At 53.7% G+C, this 20,564-nt stretch overlaps 1 protein-coding gene across 1 annotated transcript; it reads right to left on the bottom strand.

The window, feature by feature from the left end:
- Positions 1-1,904: 1,904 nt before the first annotated feature.
- Positions 1,905-19,579, bottom strand: HHLA1 (HERV-H LTR-associating 1). The gene is made up of 16 exons (XM_045581590.1): positions 19,501-19,579; positions 18,402-18,461; positions 17,793-17,849; positions 16,432-16,530; positions 15,429-15,512; positions 15,256-15,339; positions 14,635-14,718; positions 13,390-13,446; positions 13,210-13,296; positions 12,470-12,640; positions 10,928-11,185; positions 10,442-10,510; positions 10,077-10,145; positions 8,032-8,356; positions 4,491-4,573; positions 1,905-2,176 (listed from the first exon to the last, which is right to left on the bottom strand). Exons 1-16 carry the CDS (start codon positions 19,577-19,579, stop codon positions 2,133-2,135), a joined length of 1,710 nt encoding a protein of 569 aa, XP_045437546.1. The 3' UTR covers positions 1,905-2,132.
- Positions 19,580-20,564: the final 985 nt, after the last annotated feature.

The following is a 20,564-nucleotide window of genomic DNA, read 5'->3' as shown; positions in this document are numbered from 1 at the left end:
CCTTCCCTCTCTCCTGGCCCCCTTTGCTTCTTTCACCCAGTTCTACCTTTATTCTCCCTCTCTGGTCCCCGCTCCATCAGGAGAAGGGGTGCCTACCGTGCAGGTGGCCTGGGACGAAGCTGGATGAAGGGTCCTTGCGGCTTTGGACAAGATGGGGACGAGCCCTTTATAGGCCCAGGAAAGGCTGGTCATGTGACCCACCCTCTCATCAAGAGGCCAGTCCATGAGCGGCAGGTGGGCCGCCTGGAGGGGCCGCAGGTGCAGGCTCTAATCAGAGGACAAAGGCTCCCTGTTCTGCACCTCCCCCACCCTCCACCTCAGAGGCCGGGAGGCCAGGACTGCCGCGGGTCGGAGGGGCTCCGGGGATGAGAGATGCTGAAAGTCCTGGCTGTCCTGCGAGGAAGAAGCCGGCTTTGTTCGTAGAGCTAATCCCTCAGCAAGATCTCGATGATTCTTCTCATATGGGCTGGGAATTGGATGCCTCTCTCTTGTAGGGATTTTCTCCTAAGCTATGGAGGTGTGTCCCCAGCTGGAGCTGCGCTTGGTCTTAGATTACCTGTGGGCCATGGAGGTCCCTGATCAGTCTGGGCTCCGGGTCCACCGTATGGGGACAGCCCCATTAGGATGGAGAGTGAGGCGAGCCAGGCACAGTGTGGGAGCGGCAGTGGGCTCGTTCCCCAAGTGCCTCTCTCTTCTCCTCTTCTTCCTTTCCCTCCCCTCCTCTCCTCTCCCTTGGAATGCTTCCTTCCCCGAGTTTAAAGAGAGGAGATGCACAGGTAGGAGTGCATGCATCCCAGTCAGTGTGCTCGCGGAGTCCGGCCCTGCACCCCCACGGCAGGTGCAGCCTCAGCTCCAGCTCACAGACGGATGAATGGTGACCTCCGGGCTGAGGCTGTGAACCTGAGCTGTTCGGTTGGTTGGTTTGCCGCCTCCTGGGGACCCAGGGCTCACCCAGCAGTGACACTGGGGAGAGTGGAGCCTTTCCAGCCTCCTGGATGGTTTCTTGAAGAATTCCCTGTCCCCCGTGCGGGCCCAATGGGTCTTGCTGTGGGGCTTCGCCTTTCCCTCTCTGTGGTGGAGCAGGTGAAAGTACAGGTGCTGCAGGTCGGATAGAGGGAGGGCCGCCGCTGAGAGCGCTCACAGGACAGACTGCACCAGGAGAGCGCCCGGCCTCTCACCACAGGAAGCCAGAGCCCAGAGCACTGAGCACACACCGGCAGGCACTGCACACACCCAGGAACCCACACAGGGACTGAGACGCACCCCACCCTCCTGCTCCCTCTTCCCCACCCCTCCTCCCTCTCTCCCTCAGCTCACTTGGCTCTTCTTTGGGGCAGGAATGAAACGCACAGAAAAGCACCCGCGCCTTCGTCTCCAGGAAGAACCCCGTTTAATGATGTCACTCGTGCACCTGCCAAGTCTCCTTCCACAGGGGACCACGACCGCCCTGCCTCGTTTACCTCATCAGTGGCAGCTGGTGGCCATACACACACATACACACATACACACACATACACACACATACACATATACACACATACACACACACACACACACACACACACACACAACACTGCTCTGGCATCCCCCAATCAGAAGGCATTCCGCTCGGGGCGGGGCAGCTCCCCGTTAAACTCTGGGAGACCTGGGGCTCCGGGCTCAGAATGAATGGCTGCAAAGCATCATGGAAGTTCCCAGAACAGAGTGACCGGTTTCTGTGACCTGGGGCAGCAGGAGGGCTGGCGGGACTGCATCCACCGTGAGGCTTCTGACGGCCCTCCCCCTTCCGTATTTTCCTCAGATTCCCGGGAGAGAAAGCAATGCTGCTTCCACCAAGGACGCTTCCAATCAGCTGATGATCTGTCAGAATCATCAGGACTGGCCCTACTGAGGCACTAGGGGTGAGCCAATGAAATGCTTGACCAGTACAGCAGGCTAATTTATAAACTGTCGATTGTGTATGGCCCTCCAATGAGGCAACCCACATCCGAGCGGCCCTGGGCCGGAAAAGGTTCCCCACCGCTGGTCCAGCTGAGGCCGGGGTGAGTCCTGACAATGCAGCCCATGTGGGCCAGGGGCGGGGGGAGAGGTGTGGCTGGGTGATGGTCAGGTCCCACTGTCCTCTCAGGGCCTCACACAGACTTGCAGATGTGCTCCAGACATCTTTGTTTTAAGGCTGAAAAAGAAAAGAAGAGGGAGCTCAAGTGCCGAGAAGGAGGTGCCATCGGCTCTGAGGGCACAGCCTCCCAGGGGCAGTGTGTGCCAGGGACCAGCAGGGAGCTGCCGGACGCACCCCCGTGCAATTAGAAGGAACACGGGCAAGACCCCCGACTCGTCAGCAGCAAAGCTGAGTCGCAAGCGGCTCTCTGTCCAGTAATGTTTCTCTAACGCCGGGCTGTCCCTGCACTTCTCCCCATTTTGCATAAAACGTATCTGAACGCGTTCCTGTGCTGACCCATAAATGTCATGTTGTTTGTGTACCGCTCTTAGTGTGACGAGGACAAAAGAAGAGCTATCTCTATAAATAAAAGGCTAAGTGTCCATCCACCCACTGGCAGCCATGACGCACACTGACCATCAGGGGCAGGCGCTGCCATGACACGCACTGGCCATTTAAAAATAAAAGGCACCACGGACCTGACTCCGACAAACCAACACTTGGCTTCCCCCAAGTGGGACACAGGCCTCGCCACCACCCTGGAGAGAGAGACCACTAATTACAGCCAACGCTGCTGCCAAGACCCCATGGCGCAAAATGCAACCCACAACCCAGCCCAGCCCAGAAAGGGTGGGAGCCGGGTAACGACATCACATAGCAACACCTGACTTCCTCTCCCTAGTAACTAGCCTCCTTCAGCCCAGGAACAGTTCTTGCTTTATCGCCAGGTGCAAACATTTTACACTTGAACCAAATGTCTGTGAAGTGTTTTCCCATGCCTCATCTCATTTGATCCTCACAGAAGTCCTGGAGTAGGTAGATAGGAGACTCAGTAAAATCCTATTTTCATTAGCAAGACAGGAATAGTGATATGAAAATATTTCTTCTAATTAATTTTCTTTCCATGTGCCAGAATCTGTGCATCAGGACACTAGTTCAATTATAAGTAGTTGGCAAGATTTCCCAGTTCTACCTGCGCCAGGGAAAGGGATTTCTCCTTTGACTATTGAGCCCCCCACGTGCCACTCTTAAGGCTTGGGTTTTGTGCTGCAGAAAACAGGTTGCTCAGTAGTTAGAGTGCCAGTCCACACCCTGAAGGGTTGAGGGTTCAATCCTCAGCCCCGGTCAGGGTGTATGAGAAAGGCAAACAATCGATAAGTCTCTCTCACGTAGATGTTTCTCCCTCCTTCCCACTCTCTCTAAAAAACCGCAGGGAAAAGTACCCTCAGGTGAGGATTAACAAGGGGAAGGTGGGGAGGAAGGGGGAGATGGATTTGCAGGAGAAACAAGGGAATGTGTTGAGAAGGAAGAACGTATTGAGGCAAAAGGAAATGAAAATAAACAGAGGAGCCGGACACAAAGGGGGAGCCAGGAAGCTTGGTTTTAGGGGAGCTGCTGAGTGGTAGGTGGACAATAGGCTTGGATGAGGCTTTGAGATGGTAGCTGGTAGGAAGTGAGAGAAAACAGGGGGTGGAGGGCAAACAAATAAGAAGAGTGTTGTCATGGTATTCCTTTGACGTTACTTAAGAGCCACAAGGAAGGGCTGGGTGGCTGAACGGGTTTTATTTCCTAATGTAAAACTTCGCCAAGACGGGGCCATGTGAGCGCCTGGCTTACACTGCGTTTCGTTAGGAAGGCGTTTTTCACAGAGGTCCACAGGGTTCCGTGGTTTTGGAAAACCTGAGTCCCCTGCTGTTAGAGGCACAACAGAATGGCCAGGAGCTGGCTGGAGCACCAGGCAGGCGAGATCGGCGCTTCTGTCGGCAGGAACAGGAGACAAGACAAAGCTGACGCCTGGCACACTGAGAGCAAACGGGGCTTCATTGCTATCGGAAGGAGAAGACCGTCACCCCACTTCCAGCCACAGCGGTGCCCCTTTTGCTTGAATGACTTGTGTACATTTGCTTTGGTCAGGACTGTGGGGGTGTCTGTGGGGTTTGTCTTCTGTCTGATATTTTCCTTTGTCTGCACTTTTAGCTTCTTGGGGCTCGGGAAGAATGAAGTCACACACAGAAAGCAGCCGTGCCTGATCTGCCTGACTCCTGCTTTTTTGCTTTTATAACACCTATTGCAAATACCAAACTGTTAGGTGCAGAGGAATCAGTAACATCCTAGACCAAGCATGTCAAACTCGTGGCCCGTGGGCCACATGCCTCGTTTATTTGGACCATGTTAGCATCTGAGTGTGACTTGCTTGTCCGGGACTCTGTCTAGAATAGCAATGACCAGGTGAGTTCCCAGGCCCTTGCTCAAGCAGGAAACACACTCAGAGCGCCAGACCCTGCCCCCGATGCCTTTCTCCCGTAACGGCACCGCCCGGCTAGGTACTCACTGTGCGAGTGGGACAGCCTCTTTGCCTTCTGGCAGATGTGGGTTGCATTCTTCAGGAACCAGGAATAGTACTCAAGACAGGACCTGGAAGTTTAAATCGGAGCTGAGACCAATCACTATCACTTGTGGCCGTTAGGAGACAACTGGGATTTTTAAGAAGTCATAATGGCCCAGGCCAGTGTGCTCAGTGGTTAGAGCGTTGGCCTGCACCAAAGGGTTGTGGGTTCCATTTGCAATCAAGGGCATGTAACTGGGTTTCAGGTTTGATCTGCAGCCCTGGTCAGAGCACATGCAGGAATCAATGTCTGTCTCTCACAACAGTATTTCTCTCTCTCTCTCTCTCTCTCTCTCTCTCTCTCTCTCTCTTTCTCTGTTTATCTTTCCCTCTGCTCTCTCTAAAACTATCAATGGAAAAAATATCCTTGGGTGAGGACTATTAAAAAAAAGTCATAATGGACAATTATCCAAAGCAAGGAAGCCCTTCTCCATCTCTACAGGGTGTGTGAGGAGAGGTACAGAATGAGCAGGAGAGCACTTATATCGATACGTTGGCATCAGAAAGACTTATTTTTAGGCCTAGCATCACTACCTAGTAGGATGTGTGACTTCAGCTGATTCCTTCATCCTCTGGCCTTAGCTTTCTCATCTGTAAACGAAAGGCAATAACAGAACCTGCACTTTTGGGGATTTGCCAAGGTCCTGACCAGGGCCAGGCTGTCTCAGGTGCTCAGTGCACGGTAAGTGCTGATCTAGTCTGTGTGTGCGATGGAGCAGTGCTGTTACAGTCCATGCCGGATGCCCTGCTCCTGGCTGGGGTCTGCACATCGCTTCAGCGGGCGGAGGGGAAGAAGGGGCAGGGGGCCGTGTGACTCGCTCTCTGCAGGACTCTGGGAATCCACTTCCCTTCCAGCCCTCAGCTGAGGAGGGTGGGCTCAGCATTCCCTGATTTCTCTTCCATCTCCATCACCTGTGACTCCAGCACATGCTGGGAAGTAACTCCTCAAGCCAGTTAGCCATAAAGACGGCCCCAGTCCTATCGCCCTCCATTTAAAACGGAGGAAACCGAGGCCCAGAGACAAATGGATTTGCCCAGGACACAGTGCTTTCAGTGGTAGGGCTGGACTTGAACTCACAGCACCCACTCCACGCCGGAACCCACTGCTGTTCCACTGCGCAGGAAGAATGGAGAGCCAGCCCAGCTGGGAGGCACAGGACCCAGCTGTTGCAGAGGGAATCATTGCTGGGAATCAGGACAAAGCACTTAGAAGAAACCAACAGGGAAATCTTGTTTAAAGTGGAAATAAAGGGGAGAAAACCCTTGGCTTCTCCATCCTACTGTCCGCCAATCTCCTGCCCGTATCTTCCATAGAATGCATTTACAGGAAGAGGGCTGGAAAGGCATTCTGGGGAATGGGAAATGTGCCAGTCGGCCTCCTCTGCCAGTCCTCCTGCCCCAATAAAGCAACAAGCAGACTGTCAAACTACAGCGGGGATGGGAGGGAGATATGGGGGAGATAAGAGATCAACCAAAAGACTTGTATGCATGCATATAAGCATAACCAATGGATGCAAAACTCTGGGGAGAGAGGGCATGTATGGGAATGAGGGGGGGGGGCTATGGTAAGATTTGTACACATATAATACCTTAATAAAAAAAAATGAAAAAATAATAAAGTGATATGCTAAAAAAAAAAAAATCACACACACACGGCAGAGAAAGAGCAGAGAAGATCTGAGGGTGGCATGGAATGATGACCTCCACCAGGGTACTTTGCTGTGAGCATGTGGCCTCAGACATCTCCAAACCTCGGTCAACAACCTTGACGTGTCAAGCCTGGTCCACAGCTGGTGTGGCCCCTGGGCACTTGGTTGCCACAGCAACAACGTATCAAGGAGGCAAGTGCTGAGGCTCCAACTTGGCATGAGAGCGGATGAGGGAACGAGGCACAGCCAACCCCAGGTGTCTCTCCTCAGCCTCCGAGGCAGCTGCCCGGCCTGTTCAGGAGCATTCAACGTCCTCTCCCGTTTCCGCTCCACTGGCTCTCACCACAGCCTGGCAGCACAGGCAAGAATACTACTGTCCTTCGCCGTGGATGGAATGCCTCCACCGTGAGGGCTGACACCCACAGGCCTGTGCATCTTTTTTTTTTTTTTTTAATACATTTTTATTGATTTTTTACAGAGAGGAAGAGAGAGAGATAGTTAGAAACATCGATGAGAGAGAATCATCGACCAGCTGCCTCTTGCACACCCTCTACTGGGGCTGTGCCCACAACCAAGGTACATGCCCTTGACCAGAATCAATCCGCAGGCTGATGCTCTATCCACTGAGCCAAACCGGTTTCGGCTGGCCTGTGCATCTTGCTTACTGCCCTCTCTGGGTGCAGGAAACAGTCACACTCCTGAGAGGATCCAAGCCCAGGGCAGGAAGGGGTTATGGGGAAAGGCTGCAACCCTGACCTTGAGGCTCAGAGCCGGGATCACGGAGCCTGGAAGAGCTGAAGCGTAGAACGAGTAGACTCTGAAAGTTGCATTAAAGACCTGGTAGACTGACCCCAGCCCGGGAGCAGAACTACCCTGTTTCCCCGAAAATAAGACAGTGTCTTATATTAATTTTTGCTCCCAAAGATGCACTAGATCTTATTTTCAGGGGCTGTCTTATTTTTCCATGCGCTAGGTCTCATTTTCAGGGAAACACGGTGTTATCTGCGCTGTTTGGCTCCGGGTTTCCAGCCAAGAATAAATCCCAGAAGACAGGACAGGACACCAGCGTCCCAGGGCAGGAGAATGGCCACGCCTAGGCCTTCTTAAAAGAAAGCGGGGTCTGCCTTCTAATTTTCTTGGGTCAACCTTCTCATTTGCAAAGGACAACTAGGGGTTTATGGAAGACCTGTAATTTAGATGGACAGGCCCTCTGGTTATTACCTTCTAGCAAATTTCACCAGGCGGAGGCACTGGGTTTAAGGACCAAAGTCCTCTGACATTCCATCGGGTAGGACATAGTTGAATTCAACTCGACTCCCCTCAATTGCACTTGGCTCAGCTACTAGTATATTTATTTATTTATTTATTTATTTATTTATTTATTTTAAACTCTTTTTTTTTTTAAATATATTTTATTGATTTTTCACAGAGAGGAGGAGAGAGGGATAGAGAGCTAGAAACGTTGATGAGAGAGAAACATCGACCAGCTGCCTCTTGCACACCCCCTACCGGGGATGTGCCCGCAACCAAGGTACATGCCCTTGACCGGAATCGAACCCGGGACCCTTCAGTCCGCAGACCGACGCTCTACCACTGAGCCAAACCGGCCTCGGCTACTAGTATATTTATTATGTCAGGCTCTGCATGGGGCTCTGGAGGCCAGAAATGGATAAGGTTCCATCCTGGCTCTTGAGAAGGTGATAAACTAGCAAAGAACTCACTGGGGAGTCCACTCCTTGAGGCGCCCCTGTTGCCTGTCTGTCGTCCTATTCCGCAGAGACGTCATGCGGAATAGGACGCGCATAAATGCTGGCCCAGCAGCCTCTGGCCCCAGTTACCTCATAGCTTCTGTCCTGGGGTCCCTCCTTGGGCTCGCGCAGAGGCACTGCTGGAAAAACCAGCACAGCTCCATCAGGCAGGGGGTGAGCTTGTGGGCGGCCCCGGGGAGGGGCCCCGCTGTCACAGGCCCGTCTCTGAGGACCTGCTGAGGACACCCTGGAAGACACAACCCCAGACCAGTCGAGTCAACAAGAATGTCCTCAGGGGCTCCCTTTGTGAGACTCTGAGCTCCATGGCGGTGGCCCTGCCCTGACCTCTGGAGGCTGAGAAAGACAGGGAGGCCTGGCGTCCTTCCCCATTGACCATAAAGCTGCTGCGACAGATCTGAGGGGTCGGAGGGCTGGAGGAGGACAAGGGGGATCCAGCTCCTGGAGGGGACCAGACATGGTTCTCCTGAGAAGTAAACGTTCCACAGGATCGCAGACAGTGAACGGGCTGGGGAATGAGCTAGATTTGGGCTCAACACAGAGTCACCGTTTCCTAGAAGGACTCACTGACAGTGGTTAATGAAGATAAAAGTGACCTGCCCTCCAGTGCCACCGCAGAGAGAGAGGGAGAATAGACATAACCCAGTGCCTGGCACACAGGAGGAGCGCAATACATACTTAACCAGGGGAAGAATGAGTGGATGACCTTTGTGAATGGGCAGAATCACATACTGGAAAATGCCAGAACCCTGTTAGTTTATACTTAGACTAGAGACCCGGTGCACGAAATTCGTGCATGGGAAGGGTCCCTAAGCCTGGCCTGTGACCAGGGCCAATCAGATTTCCCTGCCTCCCAGCCTCCCTGCCTCCTCTTTCCCTCCCCTTGCTCCCTCAGCTCCTGCCACTGCTGCTGGCCGCCTGTCATGTTCCGTGCTGCCCCTTGGGGGTCAGCGCACATCAGTCAAACTCCTGAGGGGACGATTTACATATTACCCTTTTATTATATAGGATTTCTCATTAGATGGATGGAGGATAGATAGATGATAGAGCTATATAAGTAACTACAGGTATGTAAGTATAGGTCAAATAAAGCAATAGCTATAGCTACAGGTAGAACTAGAAGGCAGGGTTATTTGCAAAGGATGGTCGTGCTGGGAAAATCGAAGGCAGCAGGAAAAGAGAAAGATGAACGAGGAGCTGAACTGACTCCATGAGAGAAGCACGGGCAGGAGTCTGCAGGAGCTGAGCATGCTGGGAGGACAGGACAGGCGGCCGTCACTCAGTCACAGGGTCTCCGGGAGCCGGAGCCAACCCCACGGCAGGTAACGGCGAAGATGCAGACATAGCCAGCTTGTGTTCTCAAAGCTGCCCCTCCCCTCCCCCCCACCTGCCCTGCTGGTGTGTTTCTGTGGATGCCCAGAAGGGAGGGCTGCCATTTCCTGCCAGCACAATCCCGTCTTTGTGTGTAAGTCCGTCCACGGCAGGCTGAGAGCGGGGTCTGGGCAGATCGGGGTGATATGAAATGGAGACTGTGCAGGCGCCCGCGTTTAATATAGCCTCACTGACACACACAGAGGCATCAGGAAACCAGACTGGAAAGGCCCTTGGGCGGGGCGGGGCCTGGGGCTCAGGCCGCTCTGAGGGACTCACTTCGGATCCACTCCTCCATCATGGAAACCACTCAACAGAAAGGAGGGGGGTCACCCCAAAGTGGGGGGCCTGCAGGACAAACCCCAGAAACCGGGGCCGAGCCTCTGATCAGACACCCCCCCCCCAACCTCCCCCTGGGAGGCTGTCCTCGCCAGGAAGTTCACGAGGAGGAAGTGTGCAGGGCTGGGGAGGGCAGGGTGTCCTTGCCAACAGAGAAAGGTCAGTGCGCCCAGAACATGGGGTGGAATTTTGGAGTCATCCTGTCCTCCTTCCCCTCTAACATCAGCCGGTTAGGACAAGGCCCACTCGCCACGTGCACGGTATTCACTCCGTAACAGTGGCTGAGTACCCCCACCCCCACCCGGAGCCCTCAGTGCAGAGCCACTTCCACACACGTCATCTCGCTCCAGACAAAGCCTCACCCCAAACCAACAAGAGCGATGAGAGAGACAAGTGCTGGGACGTACTGGAGACGTGAACGCGGTGGGGTCCCGGGGCCAGCTCCTCTCCAGCGGGGAATGGCCGCAGATTATCATCTGCAAGGAGCAAGCATGGCCTCACCATTCCATACCCAGACCATCACAGCGCCTGAAGGATTAACCCCACACCCAGAGCATCACAGCTCCTGAGGGGTAAAGAGATCTCAGGACCCATGGGGAAACTGGGACCAAGGAGGAGGGGGTGACTAACTCAGGCTCACGGGAGAAAGTAGCTCACAGCAAGGCTGAGAGCCCCCTGAGGAACCATTAAGTCCAACAGCCAGCTCTGCCACCTCCCCAACCCGGCCCTGGGCCTGCCCGAAGCCGTTCCTCCCTGTGGTTTGGGCTCTCACCTGTGTGTGGGTACCGGGGGGCTGGGGCCTTGGTTGGACTGGAAGTCTGTGTGCCGGGGGTGGGTGTTCCTGGGTGAGAGGGGAGACAGGTGAGCCTGCACGGCCCAGGAGGCCTGGCTGGGAGCAGGGGCCCCTGGCCACCCGTCCTGCCCTGGGCATCCAATGTTGGTTACCCCGCCAGGTGCCAGGCAGGGCACTGAGGACGCAGCAAAGAGTAAAACAGCCCAGCTGGCGTGGCTCAGTGGTTGAACCTGGGTCTAGGAACCAGGAGGTCATGGTTCGATTCGCAATCAGGGCACATGCCCGGGTTGTGGGCTCGATTCCCAGTGTGGGGCGTGCGGGAGACAGCCGATCCATGATTTTCATCATTGATGTTTCTCTCTCTCTCTCTCTTCCTCTCCTTTCCTCTCTGAAATCAATAAAACACACACACACATATATATATTTTAAAAAGAGGGGGATTTGGGGGAGAACATCTTCACTTACCCGAGGCCAGGCTGGTCCGGGAAGGGCTGCCGCGTGTCCCGGCAGGAGGCTCCCAAAGGCTCCCCGTGGTCCCTGTGGTCCCCGTGGTCCCTGTGACCTTGGCCTCTGCGGGCGACGTCGCTGCGGAGGAGCGCGCTTCCCAGGGCGGCCCTCCAGGGGTGTCCTCGCCGGTGGTCGGAGCCCGGGGCACAGGCTGTGTGGATGCCCAGGCCAGCCCGCCGTCTGTCACCCATGGAGTGCCGGCCGCCCTCCTGGTCGCTGTGCAAGCCACAGTGACAGGCCATTGCTGTGCTTGGGCACTTTGGTTTGGGTATAAAATTGCTAAGACACCGAAATGTCATCTCAGCGTAAACGCACAGCGCCTGCATAATCTAGATACTCTAGGGACTTAAACATGACCAGGAACTGGACCAAACTAAAGGTTAATTTCCCAACTACCCACATAAAAACATCCCCCAGTCCTTGGGACGCCCGGGCACTCTTGACATTATTTCCAACCACGTGTCATAGCGGAAAGGGGCTGGGGCCGAGGTGAAGGCACCCAGAGGGTGAGCTCTGCTCCTGCTGTACCATCTGGGCAAGTTACTGGATGGCATTTAGTTTTGTCATTGAAATGGAGACCACAGTGACAACCGACAGTGTCAGAGGATGGTGATGGAGACACGTCTTCCCTGGCGGGTCTTGTGAGTAACTGCTAGCGATCCGCACGTGTTCATTCCCATGGTGGGAATTAAAACTCTTTTTTTTTTTTTCAAGTTTTACAAAAACAAATCCCCTTGGAAGGTTTTAAATCTCAAAGCTGAGAACCGTTGCCGACTTCAAAATATCCAGATCTCTTAGCCAGAACACGGTATGGTGCTTTGTTGATTTAAATGTGCCTTTTAAAAACACGTCCACGAAAGCTGTGTAGCTTTGTGTACACAAAGCCAGCACTTCTGGTGAGGAGCCCGGCGAGGAACACTAGCGTTCCTCTGGCCTCTAGCAATCGCCCTGTAACGTTCTGTGTCTCATGATGCCCGCTACTGTACAAAGGACCTTTCTAGTTCATAAGTTGAGTCATTTTCCCGTCCTTGTTTTCCTGCTGCCTGACTTTTTTTTTTTTTTCTTTCTCCCCATTCGAGACCCTATTGGATTTGCCACCTTATTAGTCCGGGGCTGTAGCCATCTCTCTGGACAGTAGCTGCCTCTAACGATAATATCTTCCCCACAGAGATGGTGGGGAAGGAGGACGCTCTTGGCCCACCATCGGCAGTGGCTTTGCACACTGGCAGCGTCATTAACATATTCTTGGCATCATGATGCAGCCAGCTGCGCGTTAACCTCCCCCCGCCATGCACTGCCGAGTGCATTTCACCACTTCGTGTGAATCCCAGGAGAGACGCTGCTAAATGCTCTGCTGAAATATAAATGCCTTTTTGCTCAACGTATTTCAGGTCTGCAAGAGATGCCCGTTGGGGGGTGCTGGGTGAAGGCTCCTAGGAACTCACCGTACTGGATTCACTGGAGGGTGGAACAGGCAGGAGAAAGGGTGAGAAATCTTACCTGAGCCTGGGAGGGCGGGAGAGACGCTGCCCGGTTTGGCTGTGGCCGTGGCCGTGGCCTTGGCGAGGAGCTCAGAAAGCCTGACTGTGGTCACCGCCTGCTCTCGCTCCGAAGGCTCAGGCACCTCGGCCCAGGGAGAGGCGCTCAGAGCGGACAAGCTGGTGCCCCGGGCTGTGCGTGGAGGGCTCGTCCATGACGGTGTCTGCTGGCCTGTGGGTGTGAGCTTCGAAGCCTCGGCTGTCCCCCTGGGGGCTGTAATATTTGTGTCACTTTGGACGAAAGGTCATCATCACACAGCACATGTTTAGAACACAGAGACCAAACCTGACTCGGACCAGCACCACGCATCACCAAGAAGACGGTTTCTCCGTGAATGGCGAATTAATCTAAAACATCAGCCTCTGCAAAAGCCATGGAAAGCAGCACAGCGAACAGAAGGCAAAGCTGTCAGAAACCCAGCGCGAGGCAATAGGGAGCGGAGAGGACTGTGGCAAACAGGAGGAAGGCGGCCCTCCTGGGGGGGATGAGGGCGGCAGCTACTCAGCACCAGCTGCTTGTTGCACAAGTGAGGGGGAAGATCCAGGTTGCTAGATCTTTTGCAAAAATTAAAATGGCAACACCCTCCTTTCCAATCCAGGATAGCGAAATAAAACCCTGCGGGCAGCGTTCCGTCTTCCGTTTGCCCAGAGGGAGCCTGGTCCGGAGATTCTAGAGCCGGCGTTGGAGCGGTTTCCACTCACCCGGAGCAGCGGCCAGGCTGCTGGTGAAGGTGTAAGTGATGACCGGAGATTTCTCCGCCAGCTCCCAGAAGTCCGAAAGGTTCCGTCCTGCAAAGACCCCACCGACAGGGTCCATCAGGGCCCGCCTGCTGGGGGCTGCGGCTACGTCTCAGCTCAGAGGACTCGTCCAAGGGGACTCACCTGCCTTCCCCGTCATCACGCAGATGAAGATGCAGTCGGACGCGTTGGTCTGGCTCACTGCAAGACAACCAGCAGCACCTGAGCCTGAGCAACAGCTCCAGGCTGCAGCGCCTTTGGCTGAAACGAGATGAAGCTGGACTTGCCCAGCGCCTGGGCTGTGGGAACTGGGGCTGTGTCTTCACTCTGAAGGCGGCCCTGCTCTTCTGGGGGGCTCTGGGAGTGCGGTGCAAGATAATGAAATGGCTACCGGCACAGCTTCTGGAGTCAGCTCCCCAATTATAACACCAGCCCTGAACAAAGGCAAACTGCTTGACCTCTCCAGGACTCAGTTTTCCCACCTTTAAAACGGTGAACATTCTCACCGAAACCGGTTTGGCTCAGTGGTAGAGCATCAGTCTGCGGACTGAAAGATCCCGGGTTCGATTCCAGTCAAGGGCATGTACCTAGGTTGCAGGCACATCCCCAGTAGGGGGTGTGCAGGAGGCAGCTGGTCAATGTTTCTCTCTCATTGACGTTTCTAGCTCTCTATCTCTCTCCCTTCCTCTCTGTAAAAAAATCAATAATATATATATATATATTTTAAAAGAAACTGTAAACTTTAAAAAAATAAATAAATAAAACGAACATTCTCATCCCATAGTCCCTTATTTGCAATTTGCAAGTCCCCAAACCTCTGTACAATGGGAGGATCAAACCATCCTCCCGACGAGCCCATGTGTTGAGCTGCTAGCTAAATCTGTGCTTTGCTACAGGGGAATTGCCCGGAGGTATAGGATGCCACCTTATAAATGAGCCATGTCTTTCTCAGCTGCACGGTTGGTAGACATGGGCTTTGGCTCCATATAGATCTCAATCTGAATTCTGAATAACCTTGAGCAAAATAGTCAGCCTCTCTGAACCTTAGTTTTCTCATCTTTGAAATGGGAGCACAGCTGTCCAACAGAAGCTGTTTCCTTGAATCTGCCTAGACTTCCCCCAACTTTGAGCCTTGGATTCGTCCTCCAATGTCCTGAGCCAGGAATAGCCCTGGCGGGAAGATGGAACCTTCAGGTGCTGGTGGTTGAAAGGGGACACATTGTCTAAATTAAACTTGTTAATTAAGCAGTACTTAGTCCCACTAACGTTCCTGGCAGCCTGGCCTATGGCAGGGGCTGGGGCAGGGGTTGGGGAGTCCACTGGGTTTGATTACACTCCGTGGCAGATGCCAAACCTCAAACTTGCCAAGCATTTTTAAGATGAACACACCTGAGAGGATAGAGGTGGACTTAAAAATCTCTGTGAGGTAGCTGGTGGAATTCCCAATGATGTCCACCAGGAGGGCTGTGAAATCTGCAAGACAGATTGAGGAGGTTTACGTTTCTGAGGGGAAAGTACTTTATATTTGGATGTTTCAGAGTCAATTTTACCAGTGACTTGAAGAATATTAACAATCACAGAAATGCCACTCGTTATTTTAAAAAGTCTTAATTTCAGGCAGGCAGAAAACTTTTTGGACCCACCATTATAAATCCTCTTTCTCCTCTATTGCCCTCTTCCCCCAAATCCTTGTCTGCCTACCCCAAAGAGCTGTGCAAGGCCACATTGTTGAGTAATGGTTTTTCTGATTTGTTTTCTTATAAACTTCTTCATGATCTGCAATACCTTTCCTGTCTCACCCCACAATTTCCCACCTGACAGGTCATTGGTCTGATAGTTTGAGCAGTAGGTAGTCCTGCCTACCTGATAGGTCATTGGTCCGATTGCTTAAGCAGTAGCTAGTCCCGCCCACCTGACGGGTCATTGGTCTGATTACCTAAGCAGTAGCTAGTCTCCTCCACCTTATAAGTCATTTGTCTGATTATTTAAGCAGTAGGTAGCCCCGCCCACCTGACAGGTCATTGGTCCGATTGCTTAAGCAGTAGCAGTACCGCGTGGGGAACTTGGCCTGGTCCACCGTCTTCAGGTTGGAGACTGTGAAGAGAGAGTCCACACGGCGGTCCTGACACCGCCCGGCCCTGCGGGCGCCCCGCTCTTTATCATGGCCACCACGAGGCACTCACTGTTGTACACAGCCACGGACAGCTTGTGGAAGGCGAAGGAGCTGTAGGACGTGATGCTGAGCAAGGAGAAGAACTTCCTACTATCTGCCAACGACATGGGAATACAGAAAGACACACGCCTACTGACCAAAACAAACAACAACAGATTCGCAAACCGGTAATAGAAATTAAGAATGCAGAGAACACATAATAAAGTAACTTAAAAAATAAAATAAAAGTGCAAAAATACATGTCACTTGGCTGTATTTTCTGTGCTCAGTAAATAATTGTTGAATGAATGGTCCTGGATCTAGGACAATTCTCTCTTGAGGCAGTCATAACCGGAAACTAGGCACCTGTGGCGTGAGGGACAGGCCCGCTCTAACGTGCTGGCAACCCTCCCTCACTGGAGTGTTTCTTTCTTTTATTTATTAATATATTTTATTGATTTTTTACAGAGAGGGAGGGAGAGGGATAGAGAGTCAGAAATATCGATGAGAGAGAAACATCGATCCGCTGCCTCCTGCACACTGGGGATGTGCCCGCAACCAAGGTACATGCCCTTGACCGAAATCAAACCTGGGACCCTTCAGTCTGCAGGCTGATGCTCTATCCACTGAGCTAAACCGACTAGGGCCCTCACTGGGGTGTTTCCCTCCCGTCCCGAGTTAGCCAGGGCAACACAGCCTCACGCTGAGCAAGGGGAGCTGGCACACGCATGTGCCCAGGTCACAGAGTCCAGCGGCGAAGCTGGTCCAAGGCCGAGACCGGCCTGGATGGTGCTTTTAAGCAAAACTTACATTTTTGTTGTTGTTGTTAAATGTATTTTTATTGCTTTCAGAGAGGAGGGGAGAGGGAGATGGAAACAATCAATGATGAGAGAGAATCATTCATCAGCTGCCTCCTGCACGTCCCCCACTGGGGATGAAACCCGCAACCCGGGCCTGTGCCCTGACCAGGAATCGAACCGTGATAGGTTGGTGCTCAACCACGGAGCCACGCTGGTTGGGCCGGAAAAGCTTACCTTTTAAGGCTCTGTTCAGCATGTCGTTCACCAGCTCCGTCAGGTTCAGGGAGGACAGGTCCACCGCCCTCGCAGGCAGCTCTGCAAGAGAAGTGCTTCCTCACCGCTCAGGTGCCTCCTCTTTGGGGAACGGGAGCCCCCCACCCCAGCCTCTCGCTGCCCACGGGGCCTGGAGGCCTGCACTTCACGACCCTCAGGCCGGTGACCGTGAGAGTCGCTGGGGACCGTGTGAAAAGGCCGATCCCGAGTTGCTGCTGGAGATTCTGGCCTCCTGGGGCCACAAGGGGCCTTGACAGGCACCTTTCACAGAACAGGCAGCAATTCTGATGGAGATGCTGGGACTCGCCTGCCCCGCCCCCTACTCGGGGGGTGGGTGGGGTGGGTGGGGGGGAGACGAGGCTCAGAGAGAGAGAGAAACCTGCACACTGAGCCCCCGGAAGGAAGGGGTCAGGACCAACCTCCTAGAGCTGGGAGCCTGGGGCCTTCACAGTATTAGGCCACTTGCCCACAGGGCAGTTTGTGGCATCCAAGAAGTACAGGTCAAGGGAAATTCTGCAAAGCCAAGGCATCAGTCATTCTTGGATCATTCAATAGACACTCCCGGTGTGAGGGCTAATGGGCGAAGGAAAAGGAGGGAATCTCCAGCTCCCTGTGACTCAGGTGGGAGGAGGGAGAGTCAGGTGCACGGCACGCGAGGAGCATCAACCAGGGAGCGATGCAGCCGTGGGTGCCTCTGTCTGAGCACCCAGCCGTGGGTGCCTCTGTCTGAGCACCCAGCCTGGTCTAGGGCAGTGGTCGGCAAACTCATTAGTCAAATACCAGCAGCACAGCGATTGAAATTTCTTTGGAGAGCCACATTTTTTAAACTTAAACTTCTTCTAACGCCACTTCTTCAACATAGACTCGCCCAGGCAGTGGTATCTTGTGGAGGAGCCACACTCAAGGGGCCAGAGAGCCGCATGTGGCTCGCCAGCCGCAGTTTGCCGGCCATGGGCCTAGGGGCTGGAGAAGGACCCCAAGCATGGAAGTGAGGAAAGCCGGATGTGAAAGGCTATTGCCTGGGGTGAGATGCCATTCACTCATTCGGCATTTGTCACTCATTCAGCATTTGTCACTCATTTGGCATTTGTCACTCATATTTGTCACTCATTCAGCATTTGTCACTCATATTTGTCACTCATTTGGCATTTGTCACTCATACGCATTTCCTCTTCTAGTCCCAGTGATGACTTTCCACGGCGCCTTCCGGTGGAGTAAGTGCCTACGCCCATTCCAGAGCTGGAAAGGCCGAGGCCCAGAGAAGCTGAGGCCTTGTGTGTTCCCGAGCTACCGTGTCACAGCCGGGATCCGGGCCCCGTTACCTGTCGCAGCCAGGAGAGCCCGGGCCTTTTCCTTCTCGGCGTCCTCATTCCCGGACCCTGCAATGCGAGCGTTTAGGACTCAGATGGCCGGGCGGGAGCACAGCCTCACAGTTTGTAACATCCTACAAGCATCCTGTCCAGCACTCCCTGGAGGGGGAGGGCGCCGAGGCCCCTGACAAAGGGGAGCGCTGTTCCTGATGCCCACGCCTGGCTGGTGGCCCTGCCTCCCCAGCCCTGACTCAAACATGTCCATAGTGTTGGAATGCATTCACCATCCTGCCCAGACACCAAAAGAGAAAAAAGAAAAAAAAGGCAAAGAAATATGGACTTATTTCAAAGGTGACGACGGCGGCGTATTATAATGCCTCCCATTGTGAAATCTTTCATCGCTCATAGAACTTCAGTCTCTGTGGGTTTAATGAGATCACGGGGACCCAGGAGTCCCCTGAGCCATAAAGCAATGAGCAACTCATAGAAACCGTGCCTATGACTGTCAGAGCTTGGGATAGAGACACAATCCCCATTTTACAGATGGAGAAGCTGAGGCTCAGAGAAGCCACGGCATTTGCTGCAGACAGAGTGTGCTGGGAGAAGCACCTGCCCATTTACCTGTCGTCAGTGGGAAGGCTGGGACTGTTTCCTTCTTGGATTCTCCTTTCACAGCAGCCACTAAAACAAAAGAGTTTTCATCAGGAAAATTATCACCCAGACATGACCTCAGAGAGAACGAATCCAAAATACTCCTGTGAAAGGCGAGAACACTCTGATCTGGACCGGGGAAGCAGCTTGCTGACAATCCCACATGCTGTTTGTTCGTTCTGTTGCTCAGTCATCACATATTTATCTAATCGCTAGGATAGCGCTAAAGATTGGTGATGTTACCCAGCACCTGGGCTTGCGTGGGCATTGTGTGTGTCAGGTGCCAAGGTCGTCTGATGATAAGTGGATACAGACTCCACCCCTTATGGATCTTAAACTCCGGGTGGGAAGGCGGACATCAGACTCCGGACATTACTATGAACCATGAGGCTTATACTGGAACCTGATGTGATCTCAGTGACAGGCGCATCCCCTGGGAGGTGGCATCAGCTAGTCCTGAGGCGGAAGAGGACGCCAGTAGGTTAACTGGCAGAGGGGCTGCTCCATGTCAAGCTAGCAGGTGCCCAGCGTCAGAGATGCACAGGAGAGTGACTTTAAAGACGTGAAAGAGGCCAACAGGGATGGGACTCAGGGAATGAGGAAGGAGGTGGGGGGGTTGCAGGAAGTAGCCAAGGTGTGGGGGACAGTCATGTCCATCGGGTAAAGGACGTGAGAAGTGGGCGTAACTATTTGGAGGGGACGGAAATGAAGGAGGAGCATGGAGGGTGATACAAGGAGATTTATGAGATCAGGCGGGCGGGCGAGTGCAGAATGCATCATGGAGAGACGAGGAGAAGCTGGGAGCTGATTTGGAGGCCCAGGACAGAGGAGACGATGTTCGGGCCGGAGCGGGAACAGTGACAGGGAAGATAATTCTGTGGCGTAAGTGGCACTCGCTTGCAAAAAGTCAGGGAACAAAACCAGGGATGGGGTCGTTGCTATTGCCATTTTGGCCAAACATGTTGAGGATTCTGACCTGAAATGCTGGCGGCTGCCAGCCTGTAAAGCACAAGGAATACCCATGCTCAGCACCCAGACCAGACGCTTCCTGACCTCCGCCCGGACCCACCTGTGTTCCAGAGGCACAGGACACAGGCCAGGCCCACGCGCAGCCTCTGGGGGGTGCCGCGCTCCCGGAGGCCCGGCATGCTGGGGTGCTCTGGACGGACCGCCTGGGGGTGAGCAGGCAGCGGGGGAAGCCGCTGGCGCACCGTCCACGCTGGTTCAGACCGTCCTTGAGAACATCGCCCGGGAGTCACTAGAAATACATTCTGAAAAGGCTCTTTATAGTTAGGATAGGGCAGGGTATGCCGAGGTAACAAATGAACTCCACAGACTCACTGGCAGCATTCGATAACAAAAGTTCATTTCCTATTTGTGGTCCGCAGTCACTGCAGACTGGGGAGAGACTGCACTCCACGCGGTCTCTCAGGGACCCTGGCTGCCGGAGGCTCCAGGGTCTTGTAATTCTCCCTCGGGCCCTTGCGGCCGCCGTAGTCATTGATTTATTGTGCAGTGGAGAGGAGGGAGCCGGAAGACTGTGTACCATCTCTCTCTCTCTCCTTTTTAAAAAATACTTTTAAATTGATTTCAGAGAGGAAGGGAGAGGGAGAGAGAGAGAAACATCAATGATGAGAGAATCATTGATCAGCTGCCTCTTACATGCCCCCAACTGGAGATCGAGCCCAGGACCAGGGCATGTGCCCTTGACCAGAATGGAACCCGGGACTCGTCAGTCCGCAGGCCAACTCTCTAGCCACTGAGCCCCGCCAACCGGGCCTGTGTACCAACTCTGAAATACTCTGGCGGGCAGCGGCACACTCACTTCTATTTCTAGCCCACACCAGAAGTGCTCATGCGGCCCCACGTAACGGGAGGAGATCCGGGCACAGAAGGGGGATTGGTGTCTAGTCCATGGTTTCCTGGCTGTTTAGATGGGTCTTCTCTCCACATGCAGCATCGTAGCTGCCTCGGACACATTAGACACACAAGCGTGTGTGCGTGCTCAGGCTTCCTTGCCTTCGCTGCAGCTCTGTGTCCCCACAGTCCTCCAGGGACTTGCTGTGCAGAATCAGCATCAGCGTGACAGGGAACGTGGCAGAGCTGAGACTAATACGAATAATGGTGACAATT

The sequence above is a fragment of the Pipistrellus kuhlii genome, unplaced genomic scaffold (genome assembly GCF_014108245.1).
Source record: "Pipistrellus kuhlii isolate mPipKuh1 unplaced genomic scaffold, mPipKuh1.p scaffold_m20_p_14, whole genome shotgun sequence".
Classification (NCBI taxonomy): domain Eukaryota; kingdom Metazoa; phylum Chordata; class Mammalia; order Chiroptera; family Vespertilionidae; genus Pipistrellus; species Pipistrellus kuhlii.
This window is presented reverse-complemented; position numbering and strand designations above follow the sequence as displayed.